Source organism: Hippopotamus amphibius, chromosome 12 (genome assembly GCF_030028045.1).
Source record: "Hippopotamus amphibius kiboko isolate mHipAmp2 chromosome 12, mHipAmp2.hap2, whole genome shotgun sequence".
NCBI classification, from domain to species: domain Eukaryota; kingdom Metazoa; phylum Chordata; class Mammalia; order Artiodactyla; family Hippopotamidae; genus Hippopotamus; species Hippopotamus amphibius.
In genome coordinates, this window is record NC_080197.1 from 37,791,746 (window position 1) to 37,813,912 (window position 22,167).

General features: G+C 53.6%; 2 protein-coding genes across 2 annotated transcripts; both read left to right on the plus strand.

Moving 5' to 3' along the window:
- The first annotated feature begins 3,366 nt into the window (after window positions 1-3,366).
- Window positions 3,367-7,293, plus strand: LOC130833540 (probable cystatin-15). Its single transcript, XM_057703273.1, has 3 exons — window positions 3,367-3,616; window positions 6,042-6,152; window positions 7,082-7,293. Exons 1-3 carry the CDS (start codon window positions 3,422-3,424, stop codon window positions 7,226-7,228), a joined length of 453 nt encoding a protein of 150 aa, XP_057559256.1. The 5' UTR covers window positions 3,367-3,421; the 3' UTR covers window positions 7,229-7,293.
- Window positions 7,294-11,724: 4,431 nt separating this feature from the next.
- Window positions 11,725-21,218, plus strand: CST8 (cystatin 8). The gene is made up of 4 exons (XM_057704086.1): window positions 11,725-11,803; window positions 13,688-13,929; window positions 17,018-17,131; window positions 21,135-21,218. Exons 1-4 carry the CDS (start codon window positions 11,725-11,727, stop codon window positions 21,216-21,218), a joined length of 519 nt encoding a protein of 172 aa, XP_057560069.1.
- The last annotated feature ends 949 nt before the right edge of the window (window positions 21,219-22,167 follow it).

Below are 22,167 nucleotides of genomic sequence, written 5' to 3' on the forward strand. Positions count from 1 at the left end.
TGGTGGGGGCAGCCCTGGAGGGGATCAGGTTGTGAGGGCCTGACTGGGACAGAGAGGCTGTGGGATGCCTCTGGAGGAGAACGTCAGAGGGAGGGGCTAGGGGGTCTTCCCTCCACATTTTGAGCTCAGGATCTGATTTGCATGTCCCGTGTTTGGCAGTCTGTCCCTTTCCTGGCCGACCTATTCCCATGATGTGGCTGTAAGCCCCAGTGAGACAGGTCCCCCTCCCCCCAACTCTGGGCAGCTCCACGAGCAGCGCTGGCCTGAGCCGGCTTTGGTCCTTTAGTACCCAGGTTTGGGGTTTCTCACATTTCCCCACAATTTGATAAGGGCAAGTACCAACTGATAATGGTGGCTGTGTGGTCAGCCAAGCTTCCTCTGAGGGCACATGGGCTCAGAGGGGTGGAGCCATTGTTCCTGGGCCCCGTGCTGGCCAAGGCCAGCCAGACCCCCTGAGCAACAGCGGCCACCTTCACCTCAACTCCCATTTCCCATCGGAAGGCCTGTGTCCTGGTCTTTTTAGTTCTGCTGTGGTCTGAGCTCAGATGCACCTTAACTACAGCAGGGGGGCTTTGCACGTGTCCCTGTGTTGGCGGCACGGCCCTGAGCATTCAGACCTAGCTGCGGGGTGATTTTAAGCCGAGCACGAGCCTCCTGTGGGGCACCCGGGTACACATGCAGGGGCCCGACGCTGACTGCAGCCTCCATCTGCTGGTTGTGGCTCTAAATGCACATGGGATCAGAAACATCGCCTTTGGAGAATCGATGGTCACAGCTTTGCTTGATTAAGGAAGTTACAACAGGTCTCTCGGGGTGGGGGCACCTCCTCTCCTGATCTCCGGAGCAGTAAAGCACCACTTTACTTGGTGACAGGACCAGAGGGGAAACAATCAGACTCCCAGTCCCAGGAGAGAGTGAAAGCACCTTCTCAATAACTGACATAGGCCTCCAGGAGGAAACCAGAAGATATTTACAAAAAGGTAGGAATTAATTTAACAAATTTGATGTTGCTTCCTGTGGAAAGTGTAACTAAGCTACTGCATGGGGCGTTCAGTTTGTGTGGCCAGGCGGCCTGCAGGGACCTCACACTGACACCAGCCCCTCATATGAGCGCACGCCCGAGAGAGCAAATGAAAGGCCTGTGTGACTTCCCCCAAAGGCTCTCCTGCCCCCCAGGGCCTGCCCTGTGGCCCCCACTTAGAGAAGACACCTGCGGAGTTTTCTAGAACCTGCTCTCTTGGTTTGAGTTGACCAATCCAACCTTAGCTGGGAGCCCAAGGCCTCCATTGAAGCTGTGTGCCTCTTGCTGTGTGTCTGGCCCCGGGCCGTGACCCGCCCCCTCCACCCTGCACGGGCCCTGCCGGTACCTCCTCCAGGGCCTGCGAGCAGAAAACATCTCTGTTTCAGTTTCTCTGTGGTCTCTGCTGAGCCACGACTCACCACCAAGCCCCCGGGCTGCACCGCAGTGTTGATTTGACAGATTAATAACAATTATGGAGAACATTCACAGCAGCTGCAGAACGTGTGTTCTTTTTGAGCTGATAGAACATTTACCCAAATTCAACACATTTTGATCCATAACGCACATCTCAGTGGATTCTGAAGAACCTACATCACCGAGTTCTCCGGGCACAGTGAAGTTTAGGTTGAAATTAAGGAAGAAAATGTTTGAAAATTCAGCAACACACCCCTAGCTAACAAGCGGGCTGGAGAAGCCCTCTTGATTCAAGATGGAGTATATTTCTCTTTTTCTTTTAAATTTTTTTTTCTTTTTTTAAAGTTTTGTGTTGGAGTATAGCCAATTAACAATGTTGTGACAGTTTCAGGTACACAGCAAAGGGACTCAGCCACACATATGCTTGTATCCATTCTCAGGATGGGGTGTATTTTTTAAAGTAAATGATGAAAAACTTTAAGCTGAAACATACATGAGAAGCTGCTGATGTCTGTGTTCAAGGGATATGAGATCTGGACGTTGCAGGCGCCTGAGGGTGGGCAGGGCGCTGGCCGGTGATCTGTCCCTCCCTCAGTGGAAGGAAACTGCCACAAGGAAGCAGAAGGAACGAGAGAGAAAACAGAGCCTGATGGAGACACTCGAGGAATTCAACAGCCGACCCTTAGCAAAGTCTCACGGGGCTGCTCCCCTGGCGGGAGGTGTCTAGACATGGAGAAGGCAGTCGTGACCCTAGTGGGAAGGAAAATGGGGTCTCCTCACAGCTTCTGCAGATCTCGGAAGACAACAGGTGCTACAGTCACTGCTGCCAGGGGTGGGGAACCAGCATGGGGGCCGCTGTGGAGGAAATAATCAGACCGCACACACCTCGGAGCAGGTTGCTGCGTCCTCACTGGAACGGCCCTGACGGGAGCCCAACGTGTCCCTTAGACCCTAGGCCATCAGCCGTCCACTGAGGCATGACCGTGAGGGTGGTGACAAGTGTGTCCCCACTGTGTCCACAGTCCCCTCTCTTCCTGGGCCAGCCCCAGTCCTGTCCTACAGCCCGTCCCCACGGTGATGGCCCAAGCCCCGCACCCTCTCTGGGATCATCGTTAATGTACCAGGGTCCCCTCCCCAGCGTCCAGGGTGGCGCGTCCTCACATCCACAGCCAGCACAGGCCACCCTCCCGGCCTGCTCGCTCCCACGGCCTGGGGTGTGTCCCAGGCGGGGCACACCTGTATCTCGGTTCCCGTGAGAAGAGCCTAATACGGCCACACAACAGAGGCCACGGTGCCACAGACAGCAGAGCTGCGTGAGGATGCACATCGGCGGGGTGAGGCAGGGCCTGACCTTCCACAGCCCCCGACCCCTTCTTGCCTGTAGCTGCCGTTCACATCCGTTGCAGCAGAGCCTCTGCCTTGGCTGGCTTCGCCGTTGTCCCCTCCCCGTCCCCAAGCACAGCCAGGCCTCCTGGCACACACACAAGCTAGCAGTCGCCGGCGGTGGTGGAGAGGATGGTACCCCGGCCCCCCGTGCTGCCCCTCACTGGACCTTCCCGCTGCACCCAGAGGTCACGAGCTGCAGCCAAGGTCAGAGATAGATCTGGTTTTCTCCTTGGCTCCCAGGACTCAGGACCCAGCAGTATTCCTAAGCATTGCTGTGATTCTGCCAGTCCTGGGATTCCCTGCCATGAGGGCAACCCCAGTGGGCTCTAGACCCTCACCCAGGCCCTATGAAGCTGAGATGAGGAGGAGCAGAGCCTGTGTGTCCCTGGGCCAAGGCTTACGTGACGAGGACCCCACCCCCGCCCCCCACGTTCTGCCTCCCATCCTGCGATGATGGGAGGGACTGAGAGGAGGAGCTGGGCAGAGGGCCTGCTCAGCAGCACAGGGCTGTGCGGGGCGGGGCAGCGCTGGGGAGGGAGCTGGGGAGGGCGGCCCACCGAGTGCTGCTGGCCTCCAAGCTGACACGGGACACCACACAGCATGTTCCTGCAGCTGCCTCTGCTCCTCGGGCTTCTTGCTCTGGGGCCCCGCGTCTGTGGCTTGAAGTTTGAGGACATCAGTAAGAGCATGCCATACTTTGGCTTGTGTGTGGAGTTTGCTGTGTTTCACTTCAACCAACAGGAGCCAGATGAGTATGCTTACAAGCTGCTGTGGGTGGGGCGGAGCCAGCGCGAGGTGAGGGGGATGGGAGTGGGGGAGGGACCTGGGATGGGTGGCTTGGGGGGGGGGGGCTTCTGTGGTCTGAAGGAAAGGGCGAGGGATGTTTCATCTGGTCAAGGATGTTTAAAACACAAGGTGCCATTAGAAGGGCTCCTAGTTCCCGATGTGTTAGCTTAGCGCTTAGAGCAGGGAGAGAAGGAGAGGGAGGCAGAGGACAGGTGAGGAGGGAGATGGAAGGGAGGCAGTGCCCCAACATCAAAGCCCAGGAAGGACAGGCCGCCCAGAGCAGAGCAGGTTGCAGACCTCGGCCACCAGGATCACGGGCCGGGTGCTGGGCTGAGGCCCCTGGTGAAGCAGGCCAGTCTTGACCCCAAGGCCACCTTGTGCCCCGGCCTAGCGGGAGGCAGACAGGGTGTGTTCTTGTGGGGCTGTTATGCTGGTGACAATAAGCAAACAGGCCCCAAGTTCTCGGGTGAGATAGTGGGAGATGTGGACAAGAGAGGTCACTGCAGGACTGCAGGGCCTCTGGGAGGGGCGTGTGGGGGGCAGGAAGCCCTCTTCACGTCGGGCATTTCTGGAAGGATCTGGCCACGTGCAAGACTGGGGACGAGAAGGGCAGGCAGCCCCAGAGAGGGCCCTGAACCAGGACGAGCCGTGAGTGCCCTGCGGGGCCAGCCTGAGGTCTGTGGACCTGTGTCACAGGGAAGGAGGTGTGGAGAGGCGGGTGTGCAGGGTAGCGATGTGCCGGGCTGGGTCAGGATGCTATCTTTGCAGCAGCGGGGGCTCACGGCAGGAGGTCACTTAGCTTTGTCCAGCATCTCTCTGGACGCTGTGGGGGCAGTGGACTCCACGGCCTGCGGGCAAGCTGAGACCAGGGTGCAGGAGCTGGGCCCTGGTCACTAGGAGGCAGAGGAAGAGCTGGCTTCTGAGTCTGCTTGCAGGTTGATGGAGGTGTGTGGGGGGTCAGGCACAGACCCCAGGTCTTTGCCCTGAGCAGGTGGGCAGAGAGCAGAGTGAGGGGCTGGGGAGACAGGAAGATGGCTGTCACAGTCAGTATGCTCGAGGCAGCCCTGGGAAGGTCAGGAAGGCTGTGAGTTACAGAGCCTCAGGGTGGGAAGAGGGCAGCCCTATGGGAGTGTGGGTGTCCTTAGCACCTGGCTGTGCAGCGCTTTCCTGCTGACACTCATATCTCCCCTGCCCCAGATCCTTTGGCTGAATTAACTGTTGTCCAGCAGTCCTGAGCCCAGACCCAACCTTGGCCCTGGATGGCCAGCCCCGAGCCAGCCCGGGGCAGCGGGGCTCTGGTGTGAGGCTCCCCTGCTGCACAGACACCTGAAGGGGCTGGAGGTTGGCCCCCTCCCTGCTCAGACGGCCCCGGCTTCCCTCATAGGCCCTCACTTCCTGACCAGCTGGCCTTTCACTGGGCTGTGTCCCAGCCCTGGACCTGGGGAGGCCGAAGGCCCCTGGAGCATCGCTGTGGACTCAGCTGCGCCCCCTACGCCCCACCCCAAGCCTGTCCTCGCCCAGGGTCTGACCAAGGTGCAAGGGGCTCAGGCTGTGTTTGTGTGTGTGTGTGTGTGTGTGTGTGTGTGTGTGTGTGGTGTGGCTGGTGGTGTCAGCTGCAGGCATTCCTGAGCCCCCAAGGAAGCCAGCTTTCTAGACAATTCCAGGTCAGAGCTGTGCTCCTCCCCATGGAGGTTTCTGGCTACATGCCTCTCTGTGTTTGAGTTCTTCCGAGTTTTCACGACCTCTCTGTAGGGGATGAAATCCTCTCTTGCGATAACTTCTTAGAGAAGCTGAGGCACACACAGAGCAGCAGCCGGTTCACAGACATCCACCTGGATGAAGGTTTGCCAGGTGAGCCCTTTGGTGCCGCAGCTGCCCCAGGAGAGACAGAGCGTCCAGCCCCCAGGCTCCCATCCTGGTCTGGATGCTGCCCCCTGAGGGACAGGGCCGCTCTGACGGCGGCTCAGTGGACGAGCATCCCTGTCCCCCTCCTAAGCAGCCGAGCGATGCCCTCCGTGTGTGTGGCTGATGCAACTGAGAGCTGGGTCTCGTGTCAGGTGTGCTGTGTGTGTGCTCTCAGTGCTGGGCCCTCCCTCCTGTGACCACCCCTCTCCCCCACTGCCACGTACTGGTGCCGTGGTTCCTGGGACCAGCCGTCAGGAGGATGGTGACAGCAGAGAGCTGCCATTCCAGACTGCTGGAACTGCACTCAGGGACATCTTTTTGTAAGAAGAGTAAAGAATTAAAATGAAAAAGTGAAATAATGCATAAATTAAAAATAAGAAAATGTAAGAAAAATGCACCGAGGTTTGTCCCAATTTATACACCCATGCACGTTCACCCCGTTTGCCCATTTTCTACTTGGCTCTCTGTGTTTTTCTCATTACTGCAAAGCAAGTATTTTACAGAAGTTCCTGCAATCTCTCCTTGACAGAAGTATAGTTGGATATATTTAATGGACCTGGACCTGGGCCGCACAATTTGTAAAAAGCACGACGAAGACACTGACAACTGCCCGTTGCAAGAAGGCCCAGAAGCGAAAAAGGTTTGAGAGTAAAATCAACCCCAAGCATCACAAATCTTCAGAGAATGAAAAATAATGTGAAGAAGGAGAGGAGGCTTGGAAGTCCTCAGGGATGACTGTGGGGCAGAACGACAGGTCCCGGCCCCTCCCCGCCAGGTCCCAGGGCTCCCCCTGGACGCAGATGCTCCCAGCACAGCAGCAAGCTGGGCCCTGTGCTCACAGCCCGGCTGGCCCACCAGAGACCCCCACAGACCCCCACGGGTCCTTTCCGCCTGGATGGAGCTTCCCTGGGTGCCAGCCTCCAGCTTCCTGAGACCTCAGGTTCCGGCAGACGCTGTTCTCCCCGAGGGCCTCTCCTTCCTTTGCCTCGGTTCCTCTGGACCAGGAGGACTGTTTAGTTTGCTGGTCACCCCACTCCTCCCTTTGGTCCCCTTGGCGGCAAGGACGAGTCCTGTCTGTCAGTCCTTGTGTCCTCGCCCTGTGAGCTGACATCTGGTCCATTGGACTGAAACCTTGGGGATGGGCCTCCATCAGGCAGATGCCCTCAGTGGGGCTGGGGTCCTCCCAGACCCCAGCCTTGGGGCGGCCTCTCCTCAGGGTGGGTTTGTAGCTGCTGCTGGTTGGGTGGGTGCCATCTGGGCCATCTGCTGAGCAGCCTGCTGGCTCCCCCAGAGCTCACAGGGCAGAGACCCTGCAGGCAGCATCACGTGTCCTGGGCGGGGGGACCCTGAGGGGCAGGTGATGGCCCCACCAGGCCCCCTCTCTGGAGCCCCTGCCTTAATGGCTAAGACTTGAGCTCTGGAGGCCGGCCCCAGGCCACTGTTTGATTCTGCTTTTCTTTCCTCTTTAGTTTTTAATGCACCTTGAGTGCCTGTTAAGTCCTTCTTGCTAGGCACTCTCATTGTTTCATTGTTGTGATTTTCTGTCTTACCTAGAATTACCTTTTTCAGGTGAGCTGCACTTTCATTGTGGACTCACGGCCGTGGTTTACCCAGTTCACCCTCCTGAACAGCACCTGCCAGCAGACATGGGAGAAGGAGCTCACAACTCCCACAGCAGTTCCTTTTCCCCTGGAGCATGAGGGTCTGGAGTCCTAGGGCTGCATGGCACCAGAGCAATTAAAGGCATCTCAGAGCACGTTCTGGGTCCCTGTCAGTTTTGCATTCTCCCTGATGGTTTGTTTCCATGGATGTTGCTGCCAGTGACAAATGATGGAGAGTTTATCACTGTTCTTCTCACCGTGGCTGCAGGTGCAGAGTGCTGAGTCAGTCAACTCCTCAGCTCTTGGGAGGGTGCCCTTCCTGGTTCTCTCAGGGTCCTCACGGTTGGCGTGTGTACTCATTCATTCATTCATGTAGTCTCCATTTGTCCATCATCTGTCCATCCAGGCATCCGTCGATCATCCATCCGTCCTTCCTTCCATCATCCATGTTTCCACCCATCATCCATGCATCCACTCTTCCATTCCTTTGTTCATTCATCCTCCAACCTTTCCAGCCCCCATCCATTCCACTCAAAAGGAACCTGGACAGTTTTGGCAGGTGACAGCCACCTGTGTCCCTTCTGAGTCCATCTCTGAGGCCAGATTCACAGTGGGTGGCTCTTCTGCAGTGGGGAGGGGGGGTTCCCAGGCACAGGGGTGGTAGGTAGGTGAGTAAGAGGACAGAAGGCTCTGTCCTCTGTGGACCCCCATCAGGGCGTCTGCCCCAGAGCTGCCTGACTAATGAGAAATCTACTCAGGGCCTCTGATGGCTCAGTAGATAGCAGCTCCAGTCACCCCCGCCCCTCCTGCTCCCTGACCTCTGTGTTCCCCCATTGGCGCCCAGCCTGGCCTCCACAGCCATCAACACTGATCTCTAGCCCTGGGATAGGCCCTGAAGTAACAGACTCCCCTCAATCCTGAGCACCTTTCTCTTCCCGGGTCCTGGTTTGGGCACACCTGGAGGGGTGAGGGATGGGGGCTTTCGGCCCCGACTGGGACAGAGAGGTGGTGGGATGCCATCTGGAGGTGGACTTCAGAGGCAGTGGGGCTGAGGGGTCTTCCCTCCACCTTTGAGTCCAGGGGTCTGGTTCGCTTGTCCATGGTCATTAGTCTGTTCCTTTCCTGGCCAATTGGTTCTCATGAAGCGGTCACCCGTGCTGATGGGACAGCATTCCCCAGGACACTGAGGACAGCTCCACTGGGCAGGTCACAAAGACAGCAGCCTGGGTCAGCTTTGGCTCCTTGTCCAGCCTGTGTGTAGAGGCTGAAACATCTTCACACTCTGATAGGGGCATGTACGCACTGACAGGGTGAGTCTTGTGGTCAGCAGAGCTGGCCTGTTGCCCACGCTTGGCTTCAAGCTCTTGGTTCTGAGGGTCATTGCTCCGGGCCCTGCGTTGGCCCAGGACAGTTTGCCCTGCCCTGAGGGCTGGCGGTGAGCATCCTCAGCTCAGCCCCCATCCCCCTGGGGAAGGCCTGGTATCTGCTCTGTTTCATTACATCAGTCATTTTCTACCTTGGAAACCCCAGTGGCTTCATTTCACTCATCTCCTAGAGACCCACTCCCCCATCTCTGCAGCCTGACATCAGAAATACACAAAGTCCTCAGGGGGTTGGCACTTGTGCCCAAGGTTGGGAAATGCTTTCTAAGGAAGGCCAGTGTTTAGAGATGTGAGAAGCACAGTGAGGGTGTTTTGTTCATGCCCTGAGTCTTGCCTCTGGCTCCAGCTCTCTGCGAATATGGGCTTAAAACCATTCCCTGAGCGGTGGCGCAGGCTCACGGGCTGCATGAGGGTCTTGGTGAGGCTGGTGAGTTCCATGCCCACTGCCGTGCTCATCGGTGAGTGTCCATCAGCAGGTGTGGATGAGGCTCACTCCCTAAGGTCAGTCACAACCAGGAGTGGCCTGTCGCATGTCACCGTGTCCTGGAGGAACCTCTCCAGATTCAGCCTAGTCACTAGTTGTCCCAGATCAATAGGGAGTGAAATTATACACAGCACAAGCACACGATAGAAAAATGGACACAGATTTCAGAAATTCTTGATTTCCATGAAACCCAGAATGTTTTCTGGGATTACCTGGTTTGGAGAAGCAGGGCCTTTGGGATATACATGCTGAGAACGCCTCCTTAATCCAAGTCTCATCACTGGGAAATGTGTGCAGAGGCAGCAGGAAAGGATGAGGGGGTAAGAGAGAGAAAAGTCAGGTGATTTAAGGACAACGTAGTAGTACAAACATCTGTAGAACTGCGAACCTGGGAACCCCAGAAGAAGAGAAAAGTAAAAAGATAGAAATATTTGACGAAATAATGGAGATACATTTTCCAAAATTAAAGAAAGACACAATACAAAGATTTTTGTATCAATTAGCTCTTGCTGCATAAGAAGCAGCCTCAAAATATCAGTTATATGTGGCAGTAAGAGTTACTCCTTCCTGACAGGTGTGCAGAATAGAGGACCATCTCTAATTATGTTCAGAGCCACCCAGAATTAAACTTTTCTAGGTGATATCAACATGCTGATGGTGTGTGTGTTTCCACATGCTTATGAAGTTCAAAGGATTATGAGAGTATTAGGGGCATAAATTTTGGTTCTTTTACAAAATCAACAACAGTAACCACATATTTCTACAAAATATCCAAACCCTAGAAATACTGCTTCCATTTGGTGAATTTTATTGTAATAGTCAGCTCTTGGCACAGGAATGCTACAACCCCCACTTTGACCTCAGCAGTGAGTCACAGCAAGAGTCCATTATCAGGTCATGGGTCTGAGGCTGACCAGGAGGCATAGCTGTGCATCTTCCCTTTAGGTCAGCACAGCTGGGCTCAACCCAGGGTTGGGGCAAGCCTTCTCCACCTGTTCTGGGGCCCCGACGAGGTGTTTCCAAACAGTTGGACCTTAAATAGTTCCCAGACCAGGTTACCTGATGCTAGGAGCTCCCACACCATGTATTCTCAGGCTAGGTACCCCCAGGACACCCCTCACCTTGGGAGACCACCCGAGAGTAGGAAGAATCTTCATGTCTTGTCCTTCTGCTGTCAACTTTGCCTCCATGGCACAGGCGGAAACCAGCCATGTGCCAGGCCCACCACCACAGGGGGCTGGGAGGTCAGGGCAAAGGGTGCAGATGAGCTAGTCTAAATCAGGGGGGCTCAAGCACCACAGTGATGCTTCATGTGCAACACTTGGTACCATCACCTTGAGCGGACTAGCCAGGTCCCAGCGCTGCATGTGCTGTGATGGTTATCTGTCCTTTCCCAAAGTACGAAACCCAGCAGAGCTGGGCACGTCAGGGGTGCGGACACCGGTGACTAAGCTCTGAGTAAAGGCAGGGGTGAGAAATGCAACATCCAGGGTGGAGTCACTGGGCAGCGGAGGAGCACATGCCAGAGACTGATAACATTCCAGCTCTCCATTTGGGTGATGGCTTCATGGGTGTCCATCGTGTCCTACAGCCATGCGTGGACCAGTGCCAGGAGTGCCACAAACCAAGACAGATGACGTTTAAGCCAATTCTGGGCAACTAGGGCTCATAAGAAAAGAAAAAGGCAAGCAAACGAAACCCTCAAATGCGCCCTGGAGTTGGGGAAAAAATCCAGCATGTGCTTTGAACTTGGTAGTTAATGGGGAAAGGGCTGAGAAGCCGCTGGGGCCTCCATCAGACCAGCCTTGGATGCCGCAGGGGTGGGGGGACTCCCTGCACTGATGACCCTTGAAGCGGGCTCTGCGTCTGCCAGGCTGGGTCTTGGGGTTCACCCTCCATGACCCCCTAGCCTAAGGGGGCCCAGTAGGGCCTCGGGCGCCTCCCAGCCTGCACAGGCTCCCCTCCCAAGAGTTCTTGCTCACCCCGGTTTCCCTGGGTCCTAGGAACCATCGAGCCTAAGAGAAGGCCTGTCTTTACACTCTCAGTCATGACAGAACTGAGCGTGGGACCAGGTGACCCCATCCCAGGAGGCACGTGGAGGCCCAAGGAAGAGGCTGCTGTAGGCTCTGGAGCTTAATCTGCGCCCGGAGCTGGGGCTCCCCTGGGTCAGACCTTGTGCTATGGTGCCTGAGGTCTCCCGAAGGGGTGGGTGGCAGGGGCAGAGGGGTGTGTATGGCTGAAGCCCTGGAGGTGACAAATTGTCAGTCCTCAGGCCCAGCTCCTCTTCCATCTTCTTCCATGAGCCCAGGAACTGCCCTTTGGTCTAACCCCTTTTTTATTTACATACCACCATACCACTGCTAAAGTTATCTTCCCTTTCTTTTTTTCCTGATTCTTGAAGCAATGCATATATAATATAGAAAAACTTGAAAGAATATAAAGAAAAATCAGAAATGAATTTTTTTCATCAAAGCAAAAGCACCGCTCACTCACTCCACAAATATTGACACGTTCTCCATGCCTGGTCCAGCCCCAGGCTCTGGGGGCATCAAGATGAGTGACAGGAAGGATTCCCTGTCCTTAGAAAGTGCGTTTGATTTCTCCTGGGGAAAGACAGGCAAGAAAGATGTTCACCAGGAACTAACTGCAGGTTATGATACGTGACAGGCAGGAACCAGGATGAAAACCAGAGCCAGGAGAGGCACTTGCGATTTGTGGGCAGTCTGTGTTGAGACCTGCAGGGGGATGAGCCGGGGTGAGCGGCTGTGTGGAGGTGAGGGAGGGACCCCCAAGTCCCGAGAGGAGGCTGTGCCCTGCGGGGCAGGTGAGGCTCCAGCCTGGTGCTCAGTGCGGTGGGAGAGGCTGCCAGGGACACGGGTGAAGAGGCAGCACACACGATGGAAGTGCGATCAACATTCTCCTACATTTTTTCATGACACGTTTTTATTTATGAAAAATTGGATCATATTTAATGTTTGGCGTTTCTTGCATAACTTTTCTTATAAGCATTTTGCAACATCGTTGACATTGCACAGTCAACGTAATAGGCTCCTTTTATTCATATGATAACGCTTTTGTATATTTACTAAAGGTGGGAACCTCTTAAAACTCCCCTGGTGCTTCTCATATGCAGCAAAATTTAACAATCATGAATGTATTAGTGTTGACCTCAGGACAACAGGGGCTTAAATTGGGCGGGTCCACTTATAAATGGATTTGTTTTTTCAATAAGTACATATATGGACTGTAAATGAATGTCCTCTTTTTTATGATTTTCTTAATAACATTTTCTTTTCTCTGGCTTACTTTACTGCAAGAATACAGTAACTGACACATTGAGTGTGCAACATATGTGTCAATTACCCGTTTAGGTTGTCAGTAAGGCTTCTGGTCAAACGTAGGCTATTAGCAGTTAAGTTTCGGGGGAGTCAAATGTTATAAGTGGATTTTCAGCTGTATTGGGGTTCGGTGCCCTTCACCTCTGTGTTGTTCAAGAGTCAACTGTACTAGGAAGTGACCAGCAATTGGCCATGTATACTAAATTTAAATTCATGTAAAGCTTTTGCATCAATTCTCTCTCTGGTGTTTTATTATCAGAAATACTTGCATAATTTTGCAAAGATATTGGAAAAGTGTTGTCCACCACAGCACTGTTTGCAGCAGCTGAAAATGAGAAACAACCAAACCTCCAACAACAGTTTAAATACAATATGGAGGAAGGGTTCCCACCCAGCAATGGTTCCAGTCGCCCAATGTACATGGCCGGGCTCTCGTTTCCCATACGTGGCCCAGTGTCAGGAGCCCATCAACCTTCACACCCTGGGACCAATGGCCACCTCTCTGGACCCCCAGGAATGTCCAAGAACCCTGGGGGTGCATGCACTCCCTCCCAATAAGATGTAAGCCTTGGGCCGCAGGGTGGGCTATGGCCCCCTCTCCCTGGAGGACGGGACAGCAAAGGGCAGTGCTGGGGCCCCAGAGGAGGGAGGCAGAGGCCAGGCACTTAGGAAGCTGGGGCCACAGCTTGAGTGGGCCCTCCACCCCAAGGTCAGAAGCAGGAGGGGCTTGCCTGCCGGGACCGAGGGCCAGTGGCCGGCAGGGGGGAGGTGCCCTCACTGAGGCAGGGTCACAGGTGTGGGATTACATCACAAAGTGGGACCTCCCTGCAGGGCATGGACTCAGAAGGTGACCACAGACCAGGGATCAAGGAGCGAGGAGGCATCAGGCCAGGGTGTAGATGCAGCTGAAAGTGCTGGGTTCGCAGGAGAACCCTGGGCTGGGGTGGGTCAGCACCCAACTCCACAGGAAGGGGAGCGGGCTGGAAACGGGGCCAGAGCAGGAGACCTCGGCGCAGCCACACCCTTCACGGCCACATCTTACAGGCCTGAGACGCAGAAGCAGGAGTGGGCGGTGAGGTGCCCAAGGTAGGTGTGGGCCCGCCAGGTCTAAGCCCTCTCCCTGGAGCTGCAGAGCTACCCAGGAGGAGCAGGGTGGGAGGCTGGTCGGGACTCCTGAACTGGCTTCTCATGGGCGGGGTTCCTTGGAGGACGGGGGAGCCCCACCAGGTGACTGTGACGTTTCTGTCTTGATCCAGCTGGGCTCATGCTCTCAGGGTAAGATCTCTGGACCTGCAGTAGCAGCAGCGGTCACCCCACCCCACCCACAGCTCCAGCCCTGGGAGTTCAAGGACGTTCACCTGTGCCCCCAGAAGAAGGGACCATGACCAGACTCTGGGGGTCCTGCCTGCTCCTGCTCACCATCCTGGTGGCCCTGGTGGACAGCACATTCCTGAACAAGAACAACAGCAAGGTGTTGAGGGAATTAAGGAACATCAGCGCCTCAAGTGGCAACGTGAAGCAGTGTCTGTGGTTTGCCATGCACGAATACAACAAGGAGAGCAAGGACAAGTTCCTCTTCCAGGTGTTCAAGGTGTTGCAGGTCCAGCTGCAGGTAAGGATGCTTTCTCCCAATTTGCATATTTGTGCCGGCAGCACAGACTGAAGCCAGGCTGAGAGAGGGTGTGTGAGTATCGCTGGGACCCAGTGGTCCCGGACACGCGAGCTCCGGACCCCACGCCCAGCATCCTTTCTCCACACGCTGTGACCTCTGTCCTAGAGGCCCCAATCTCTGAACTCAGTTAAACCCCAAACTGCAAATCACATATTCGTGATCTGTGTTTGCTAAGGTTGGGAGATAAGTGGAACTCCATGAATATTTTGCAATAACGTGGCCCCGGGCGACATTCAATCTATCCACGTCCCATGGAATGTGGATTGATATTGAATAGATAGGCTCGTAAAGTGCCTCCTCCCAGATTCCTTCATTCTTTCAGTCCTACATTTCTTTAGTGGCATTGGAGACATTCTGTCCACAGAACCCCTCCTCGCAGGGCTAAGGCATTGCTCACTCAATTCCCGTGTGGATGATGCTCTGCGCGGCCCCGCCTGCCAAGTCCAAGATGGGGCCCTTGGTGTTGGAATTCCACTGATTCCGAGCCTCAGTTTGGTGGTTGGGGTGTGGCTGGGTGTAAATGCACACGAGGTTTGCAGGGATGAGTTATAAAGACACTCGGCAGACAGGCTGTTGCCACAGACTCACCCCAGTTATTGGACTCCACGCTGCCTCTGCTGGCAGGATCGGGGCCAGTCTATACATGTCTCTGGGAACACGGGAGCCATCCGCATGGTGTTCCCAGCACACAAGGCTGATGACTGCACACTCCAATGGGGGTACCCCCGCTGCCCTTTGAAGGAAAGCCTCCCAGGTCCTGTAACGTCCACACCCCCTTCATGGTTTTCTCCTTTGGTACCGACGCAGCATGGGCATCCAGCCCTTCTGTGCCAGCCGCCGTAGATGGGGTTGAGATAGACACAAGTGATCACAGCCTTTAGGGAGCCAGGGGACCAATTAGTAGACAAGCCGTTAAGACAGGCCTGAGAGCTAGGACACTGTCTGTGGTGTGCTGCTCAGGGCCGGGCATCAGGGGGCTTCCTTAGACAGCTGGCGAGTCTCCTCCTACTCCAGCTGCACCTCCACCGATTAAGTGAGAATCTCTGGGTGGGACCTGGGTCCCTTGCACAGTCATGGCTGAGCACTTCCTCCCTGGGGAGAGATGAAGGTGCAGCCTGAGGGCAAACAAGATACAGGGGAAGGAGGCTGGTGGGCAGTGTTTTTTGGGGGGCTTCCCAGAAATGGACCCTAGTGCTAGCATTCCAGTGAAGGGGTTTATTTCAGAGGCCATCCAGGAAGCACCAGGCAGCCAGAGGGGATCGAGAGGGAGCAGGGAACTGGTCAGTGCAAGGGAGTCACTGAGCAGGTGACCACCAAGGGCATCGGGGCTCAGTGTCCCTGTGGCCTCAGGGGGAGGGTGCAGCACCTGTGCAGAGCCGGGCCCCCTGCAGGAGAGGAGCTGGGCTCCTCAACCACCAGCTCTTGCCCGTCATTGGCTGAGAGCTGCTCCAAGAGCCCCTGGCCCCTGCTGGTGGCGGGGAGCCCCCGGGAAGCAAGCGGCAGTGTGGGTGGGAGCCTGGAGCCCCACCCACAGCATCTGCTGCAGGCGGGGAGCCGGGAGGGCTTAGGGGTGTGGGGGAGGGGAAGCAGGAGCGTGGCCCATCTCAGCAACCCTAAGGAGCCAGTGTGAGCGGCCAGAGGGGCGGGCAGTGACTAGGCCAGGCTGAGCCTCAGGCTGTGGGCAAGAATTCAGGCTATCTTAGGATGAAAAGCCAGAGAAGCATTAGGTCGGGGAGTTTTGGGAATCCACGTGATCAGATGTGAGCTTTGAATCTGTCACTCTGGTTAACTCACCTCCAGAAAGGGGTGTGAGCATTCAGTTTCCCATTTCCCTGGGATCAGCACACGGCCATCCTCTGCCTTCCTGTGGCCGGATGAGCAGAGGCTACGACCACGCGAGGAGCAGGGATGGTGATTAGGGGTGCATGTTCTCATGCCCGATGCCCCCGTCTCAACCGTGGGTCGGCCACCAGCTGGCTAACCAGCTTCTCCCACAACAGCCCAGTCGCCCTTGTTAGTTCTTTGGAACAAAGCTAAGACATCGCATGACCTTGTTAAAGGCTGGAGTTAGCACTGAGGGAAGGCCTGGCAGAAAAGGGTGAGTCCAGGTGAACCTGGATCCCAGCTGCAGACACCTTTGTCTCCCGCTGTCATCTTTCTTTGACTTCACTGGTCTTTAGAATCACCTGGAGGCGTGTTCAGACACAGACTGTGGGGCCCACCCCTGGAGTTTCTGACTCAGGAGGTCAAAGAACTGCATTTCCATCAAATTCCCCAGTGATGCTGCTGCTGCTGGTACAGGGACCCCACCTGCGAAGGCCCAGAACACCACTGTGGAAGGACAGCCCTTATTCCTGCTGTGATTCCAAGAGCTGATGGGAGAAGCATTTTCTGGATGGCGGGCTTGGCTATCTCTAAATCCTGCTGTCATCTTTTAGAACCAGACAGGAACAGATTTAAATATGAACAGCCTTCACCTCACTCAATTGTTAGCTAATTCTGTCAATCACTGTTGCTCTGCTTCCTCAATACTCAGAGAACAGGAAGACAAACCCAGCCACACGGGCCCCTGGGGTGGCGGGAGGGGCCTGGGATGATGGGAGGGGCCTTGGGTGGGGAAGCTCCCAAGGGTGGGGGATTTGAGATGACAGGATCTGAGGGGGGTGTGTGTGGCAAGGGACTTAGGGAGGGGATCCTATGTGGCTAAGGGGCCTGTTTCCATCTGATCCGTGTGAACTGGTAACATCCCTGGCCCAGGAGAGCCAATGGTTCTGGAAGTAGAAGATCTTGCCTTCAAGAAGGCCCCACGCAGGATGGAGCCTTCCCGGAGCATCCAGCTCCAGGTGGTGGTACCAACGTGTGGTGGGCACCATAGGCTGTCCCCTAAAGATATGTTTAGAGAGGAGGAGGGGATGAGGGGAAGAGGAGATAGGGAGAGAGAATGAGAGTGTTTTTCAGGGTTTGCTAAAATCTTTAGAAAGTAGAATAAAGCTTTTTTGAACAAAATTGCCTGATTGCTAATCAACAGGTCACAGATTGTCTGGAATACTTTATTGATGCTGAAATTGCCCGCACCAACTGCAGAAAGCTTCCAAACAGTAGTGAAAACTGCATAGTTAAGGAAAACTTCAAACTGGAAAAGGTAGGTGACAAACCAACTGTCTGTGGTGGCCTTGGCTGCTCTGAGCCTCAGGCAGAACTTGGGGTACCCAGACCCTGTCGAGGTCGTCATCAGTCCCAGTGTTTAGCCCCAGAAGTGGTCAGCCCTGTGGCCTCCAGAGCAGAGACTGCGTGGCAGCAGAATGTGGAGGACCCCCTGTCCTGGGGCAGGATGCTGTCAAGATGACTCTCGCTGCAAGAACGCCATCCCTCCACGCTCCTGGTGCAGGAAAACTTTCTAACACACATTCACTGGGGGTTCTCCCTCTTGGACCCGAATGCACCACCCAGCTGCTGCCAGCCTCACAGCTGCCCATCCTCGTGGAGGCACAACAGGAAGTCTGTTCACTCACTCAGCTGCTTGTCATCAAAGCTTACTTGGCACCTGGCGCTATTCTGGGTGTTGGAGATTAAGCAGTGACCAGGCCAGGTGGTGTCCCCACCCTCCCAGGCTCAGCCACAGTTTCCAGGAAGGTCAGGGAAGAGCCCCAGGCTCCCAGCAGAGGGCTGACGTGGCTCAGGGGCTTTTGGTCTCAAGCTTGTATTTCTGACTCGCGGTGGGGTTGCCCGGGGCCATCTGAGGGCTTCCTCTGAGGTTGGTGAAGGCCCCAGGCTCTCTGCAGGTGGGCCCCTTCCTTCACACCTGTGGTCCTCCACGTGAGCCACGTCAGAATCATGTGGCGGCCTTGACACACCTGGATGGCGGGGTTTCCCCAGGCAGAGTCTGATTCAGTAGGTCTGGAGAGGAATCCAAGAACTGGCATTCCTTGCGAGCTCCCGGGGTCGGGGGCTGGGGCTGCTCTGGCCTTGGGACTAGAATCGCCGCTCCGTGCGGCCACTGAGCGGGAAACACAAGGGCCCACTGACAGGAGCCTAACGCTGCCTTTGTGAGCTCACGGTGAACAAATCCCATCATTTCCAGCAGAGCAGAGGCCCATGAGGACATTCAAGCAGGGAGCGTGTCTGATGCCATCTGATCTTTTATGTTAGCTTTATCTTTTCCTGGTAGTGCAAGTATGGTTGGCTGAAGTTTTTCTTTTCTACTGAGAGCCTTGTGGGTAAAGGCTTTTTACCAGTTTGCTTTTTACCAGTTTCTTTTTACCAGTTTGTAGAAATTTTTAAAGAGAATTAAGGAAACTTGTCTTCAGGAAGTTCTTTTATTCTGTGTAAGCTTTCCATGGCCCATCAGTTTTAAAGCACACGTTTTTAAGCGCGCATTCATCGATAAGGAAAACTTTGTTCCTTTCTTTCCACGTGTTTGGAATAGTGTTGAAGAGGAGTCATGCTGGGCAGTCTCTCTTATTCCTGCGGGATTTGCTGGGATTCTTTTCAGTATTTATACCTTATTACCAAATATTCTATCAACTGTTCATTTCTGAAGTTCCTCCAAATTTCTCTTTACCAAGAGTTACTTTTTTTTTTTAATTAGGCTTTTTTTAAAAAAAATAAATTTATTTATTTGTTTATTGGCTGCATTGGGTCTTCGTTGCTGCACACGGGCTTTGTCTACTTGCTGAGAGCAGGGGCTACTCCTTATTGTGGTGCACAGGCTCCTCATTGCCGTGGCTTCTCTTGTTGTGGAGCACGGGCCCTAGGCATGTGGGCTTCAATAGTTGCGGCATACAGGCTCAATAGTTGTGGCGCACAGGCTTAGTTGCTCCATGACATGTGGAATCTTCCCAGAGGAGGGCTCGAACTTGTGTCCCCTGCATTGGCAGGCAGATTCTTTACCACTGCGCCACCTAGGAAGTCCAAGGGTTACTTTTTAAATTAAGAACTTCTTCTATCAGTTAGAAGCCTCTATCAACAGGAAGTTCATTTACTTACCAGTCCATTCACTCACTGTCTACCAAATGCATCGAATATTTTTTTTCTTCTTTGACCCATTACTATAATAAATTCAAATAATAGATTCCCTAATATTGAGTCATCCTTGTGTGTCTGGAATATGCAGCACATGTCTTTTTTTGATTGTTTCCATAACTTTCTTTGAATGGCGTGGTTAGTTCTCATCCGCACTGACAGAAAGTGGTGACAGACACCAGTGTGCAGGCTTGTGGGGTGAATCTGCATCTTCAGCAAGGTTTCTGGACAATGGCACATGGACACAGCAGGCGACTGTCCTTATTCCTCTGACCTGATCAGCACAGACACACCTGGCATCCCCACCTCTTTTATAGCAAATTTCCAGGTCTCTCTGAGTGCAGGGGTGCGATTCCTGAAGGCCACTCCATGGACGTGCTTGTGCACATGGGTGGGCTGTTCTCTGGTCACCACCTCGTTGATGACAGGGCGGCCCCTTCTTCCTGTCACCTCCCTGTGTGGAGCCGTTCTGCAGGGCCCAGGCTGGAAGGGAGTGGTGGTGTGGGTGGTGTCCGCACCTGTCTCGTAGAATACAGAGGGGTTGATGTGCCACTTTTCATTTAGGAATTTTGCTTTTGTATAGTAAGTACTCTCAAATTTCCCTAGAGAATGACGTGGAGTGTGTGGTGCACACACACGTTCCCCGGCCTCATCCCAAACCTACTGAATCAGAATGGCTGGTAATGACACCCCACACACTTCATGTCACAGGGACCCTGAAAAGCACTACATTAGGGACAGTAACTGTTTAATATGCAGCTGCCTTTAATTTGCTGGTATTTTTTTTAAAGGATATTTAGTAAGTAAGTTTGGGTTATTTCTCAGTTATATTTTGGTTTCAGGATTTCTGTGGTCTGGGGTTATGAGAATGAGGGTTTTCCATCTTTTTACGTAATTAGATCAGTTTAGAGACCAAAAGAGCTTTGGGTTCCCAAGGCTTGATGTACTTTGCCTATAAAAACATCTTGACTTGGTATTTTGTGTGTTTGTGGGGAACGAGGCACCCACAATCCTGCTTTGCGTGTGTCCAGAACTCAGCAGAGACCTAACGCCCTTCTCTCTGACACCATTTGCCTCTTTGCTCCTGAAATGCGCCAGTGTTTCCAGTCAATTATTGAAGATGCTTGTTGCTTTTTTTCCAGGACTGCTACCTGCCAGTCCATCTACCTCTCCACCTCTCTCCTGACTCATCCATCTATCACCCACACATAGACTATTTCATTTGTCATTTCAGTGACATTTTTTTGCACAGAGAACTATATTAAATATCCTATGCTAAACCACAATGGAAAAGAAGATTAAAAAAAAGTATATGTATAACTGAATCAATTCACTGTACAGCAGAAATTAACACAATATTGTAAATCACATATATTTTAATAAAAAAATAATAGAGCAGCTATTATAACAGCTTAACAGAAAAAAAAGGTCACAATGAACAAAAATATGAGGGAAAGACATCTGACAATATTCAGCCCCCACTCTTGGTATATATTCTCAGCAAACTAGAATCAAAATAAATTTCCTCAATCAGTGTAGCAGTTATCAATTATTTGCCTTCCAACTCCAAACCAACTCTACTTTACCTTGTTTTATGATACTGGCGCCAGACCTTATAACCATTTCTCCTTTGTCAATGGCATTTTGAAAGGGAGGGAATGGGTCTTTGGGATAAAAGATATGTTAGGTCCTAGAACCCTCTAAATTGCTATTATCCTGACATTTGTTATTAGCACAAAGGGCATTATTTGATTATTAAGATGACCTATATTAGTTTAAACCTGGCATAGAATTACATACAATTTATATTGTAGAAAATATTAAAGAGAATTAAAAATAAAATCAAGTTTACATCTGATCTCCCACCAGAATATGATGATTATTAGTATTTGCTGTCTCTCAGTGGGTGGGATGGACAGGCACTCCTCCAGGCACCTGCTGGTGGCTACAAGGTCTGCAGCCTCCAGCCAGCAGATTCCCGGGGGCATCCCTTGATGGGTGACGACCCGTCTTCCAGCATATTCCTAAGCTGACCCTTAGCATCCTAAGCTGACACCTGGCCACGGAGCCACTTTTCCCCTTCCTCTTGGCCCACTGCTGATTTTTGCTGTGGTCTTTTTCAGAGACGAAAGTGCACCTTTTTGGTGGGCGCGCTCCCGTGGCACGGCAATTTCACCGTGATGAAGAAGCAGTGTGTAGACGCCTAGGGGCTCTGGAGTCCCCACCGCCGCCCCTTCCTCTGTCTGTGAAAAAGCCATGGCCTGTGAGCCGTTACCAACACGCTTTCCTCGTGCGTCTCCCTGCTTGCTGTTCTTCTTTCTAGTTTTATATCAGGTGGTAACGAAAGATGGACAGGACCAAGTCCTCCTTCCTGGCCTCACAGGAGGCTGCTGGCCTTTGGCCAGCGTGATGGCCTGCCACCAGGAACGTTTGTCGCTGAGCACGAAGGGTGGGGTGAGGTCTGACTGCATTTCCCACCGCATCCCTGGGAGGGAATCCCTTTTTGAGCAGGTAACCCCCTCTCTCTCCAGAGGGCTGCACGCAGCAGGTGCTCAGTCACAGGTTCCTTCTGGAGGCCTGCTTTGGCCCAAGGTTCCTTCCTCCCTGGGTCCTGAGTGGATGGGCCACTCCTCCGGGTAGAAGCAACAGTCCTCCCCGGTGGGGTCTCTGTGAATTGGGAGAATTTGTGTTTTTTTTAATGTAAATGTCAACAGTGGTCACAGATGGAGATGGGTGAGGGCAACAGAGCCGTCAGAGAAAGCAGTAGTGTTCACATGTGTCTGTGGGTGCACGTGTGTGAGGTGTGTGCAGGTGTATAGGTGTGTGAGGTGTGTGCAGGTGTATAGGTGTGAGCAGGTGTGTGTGCAGGTGTGTGCAGATATGTGTGTGTATGCAGGTGCATGGTGTGTGCAGGTATGTGCACAGGTGTGTGCAGCTGTGTGTGCGTATGCAGGTGTATGGTCTGTGCAGGTATGTGCGCAGGTGTGTGTAGGTGTGCGCATGTGTGTGCACGAGTGTGTAGGTGTGTGTGCTTGTGTGTACTGGCGTGGGTATGCAGATGTGTGTGTGAAGAGAGGGAGGAGAGATGGGAGAAGGAAGAAGGAAATGGGGAGAAGGAAGTACACAAACAGGGATGAAAGCAGGAGATAAAACTCC

Bases quoted from the DNA above. Each gene is read 5' to 3' on its own strand.
- LOC130833540 (XM_057703273.1), top strand. From the start codon at position 3,422: ATGTTCCTGCAGCTGCCTCTGCTCCTCGGGCTTCTTGCTCTGGGGCCC. The intron at 3,617-6,041 runs GTGAGGGGGATG...TCTCCTTGACAG, and splicing joins TGGGGCGGAGCCAGCGCGAG to AAGTATAGTTGGATATATTT. The intron at 6,153-7,081 runs GTTTGAGAGTAA...TACCTTTTTCAG, and splicing joins AAGGCCCAGAAGCGAAAAAG to GTGAGCTGCACTTTCATTGT.
- CST8 (XM_057704086.1), top strand. From the start codon at position 11,725: ATGAGCCGGGGTGAGCGGCTGTGTGGAGGTGAGGGAGGGACCCCCAAG. The intron at 13,930-17,017 runs GTAAGGATGCTT...GCTAATCAACAG, and splicing joins TGTTGCAGGTCCAGCTGCAG to GTCACAGATTGTCTGGAATA. The intron at 17,132-21,134 runs GTAGGTGACAAA...GGTCTTTTTCAG, and splicing joins AAAACTTCAAACTGGAAAAG to AGACGAAAGTGCACCTTTTT.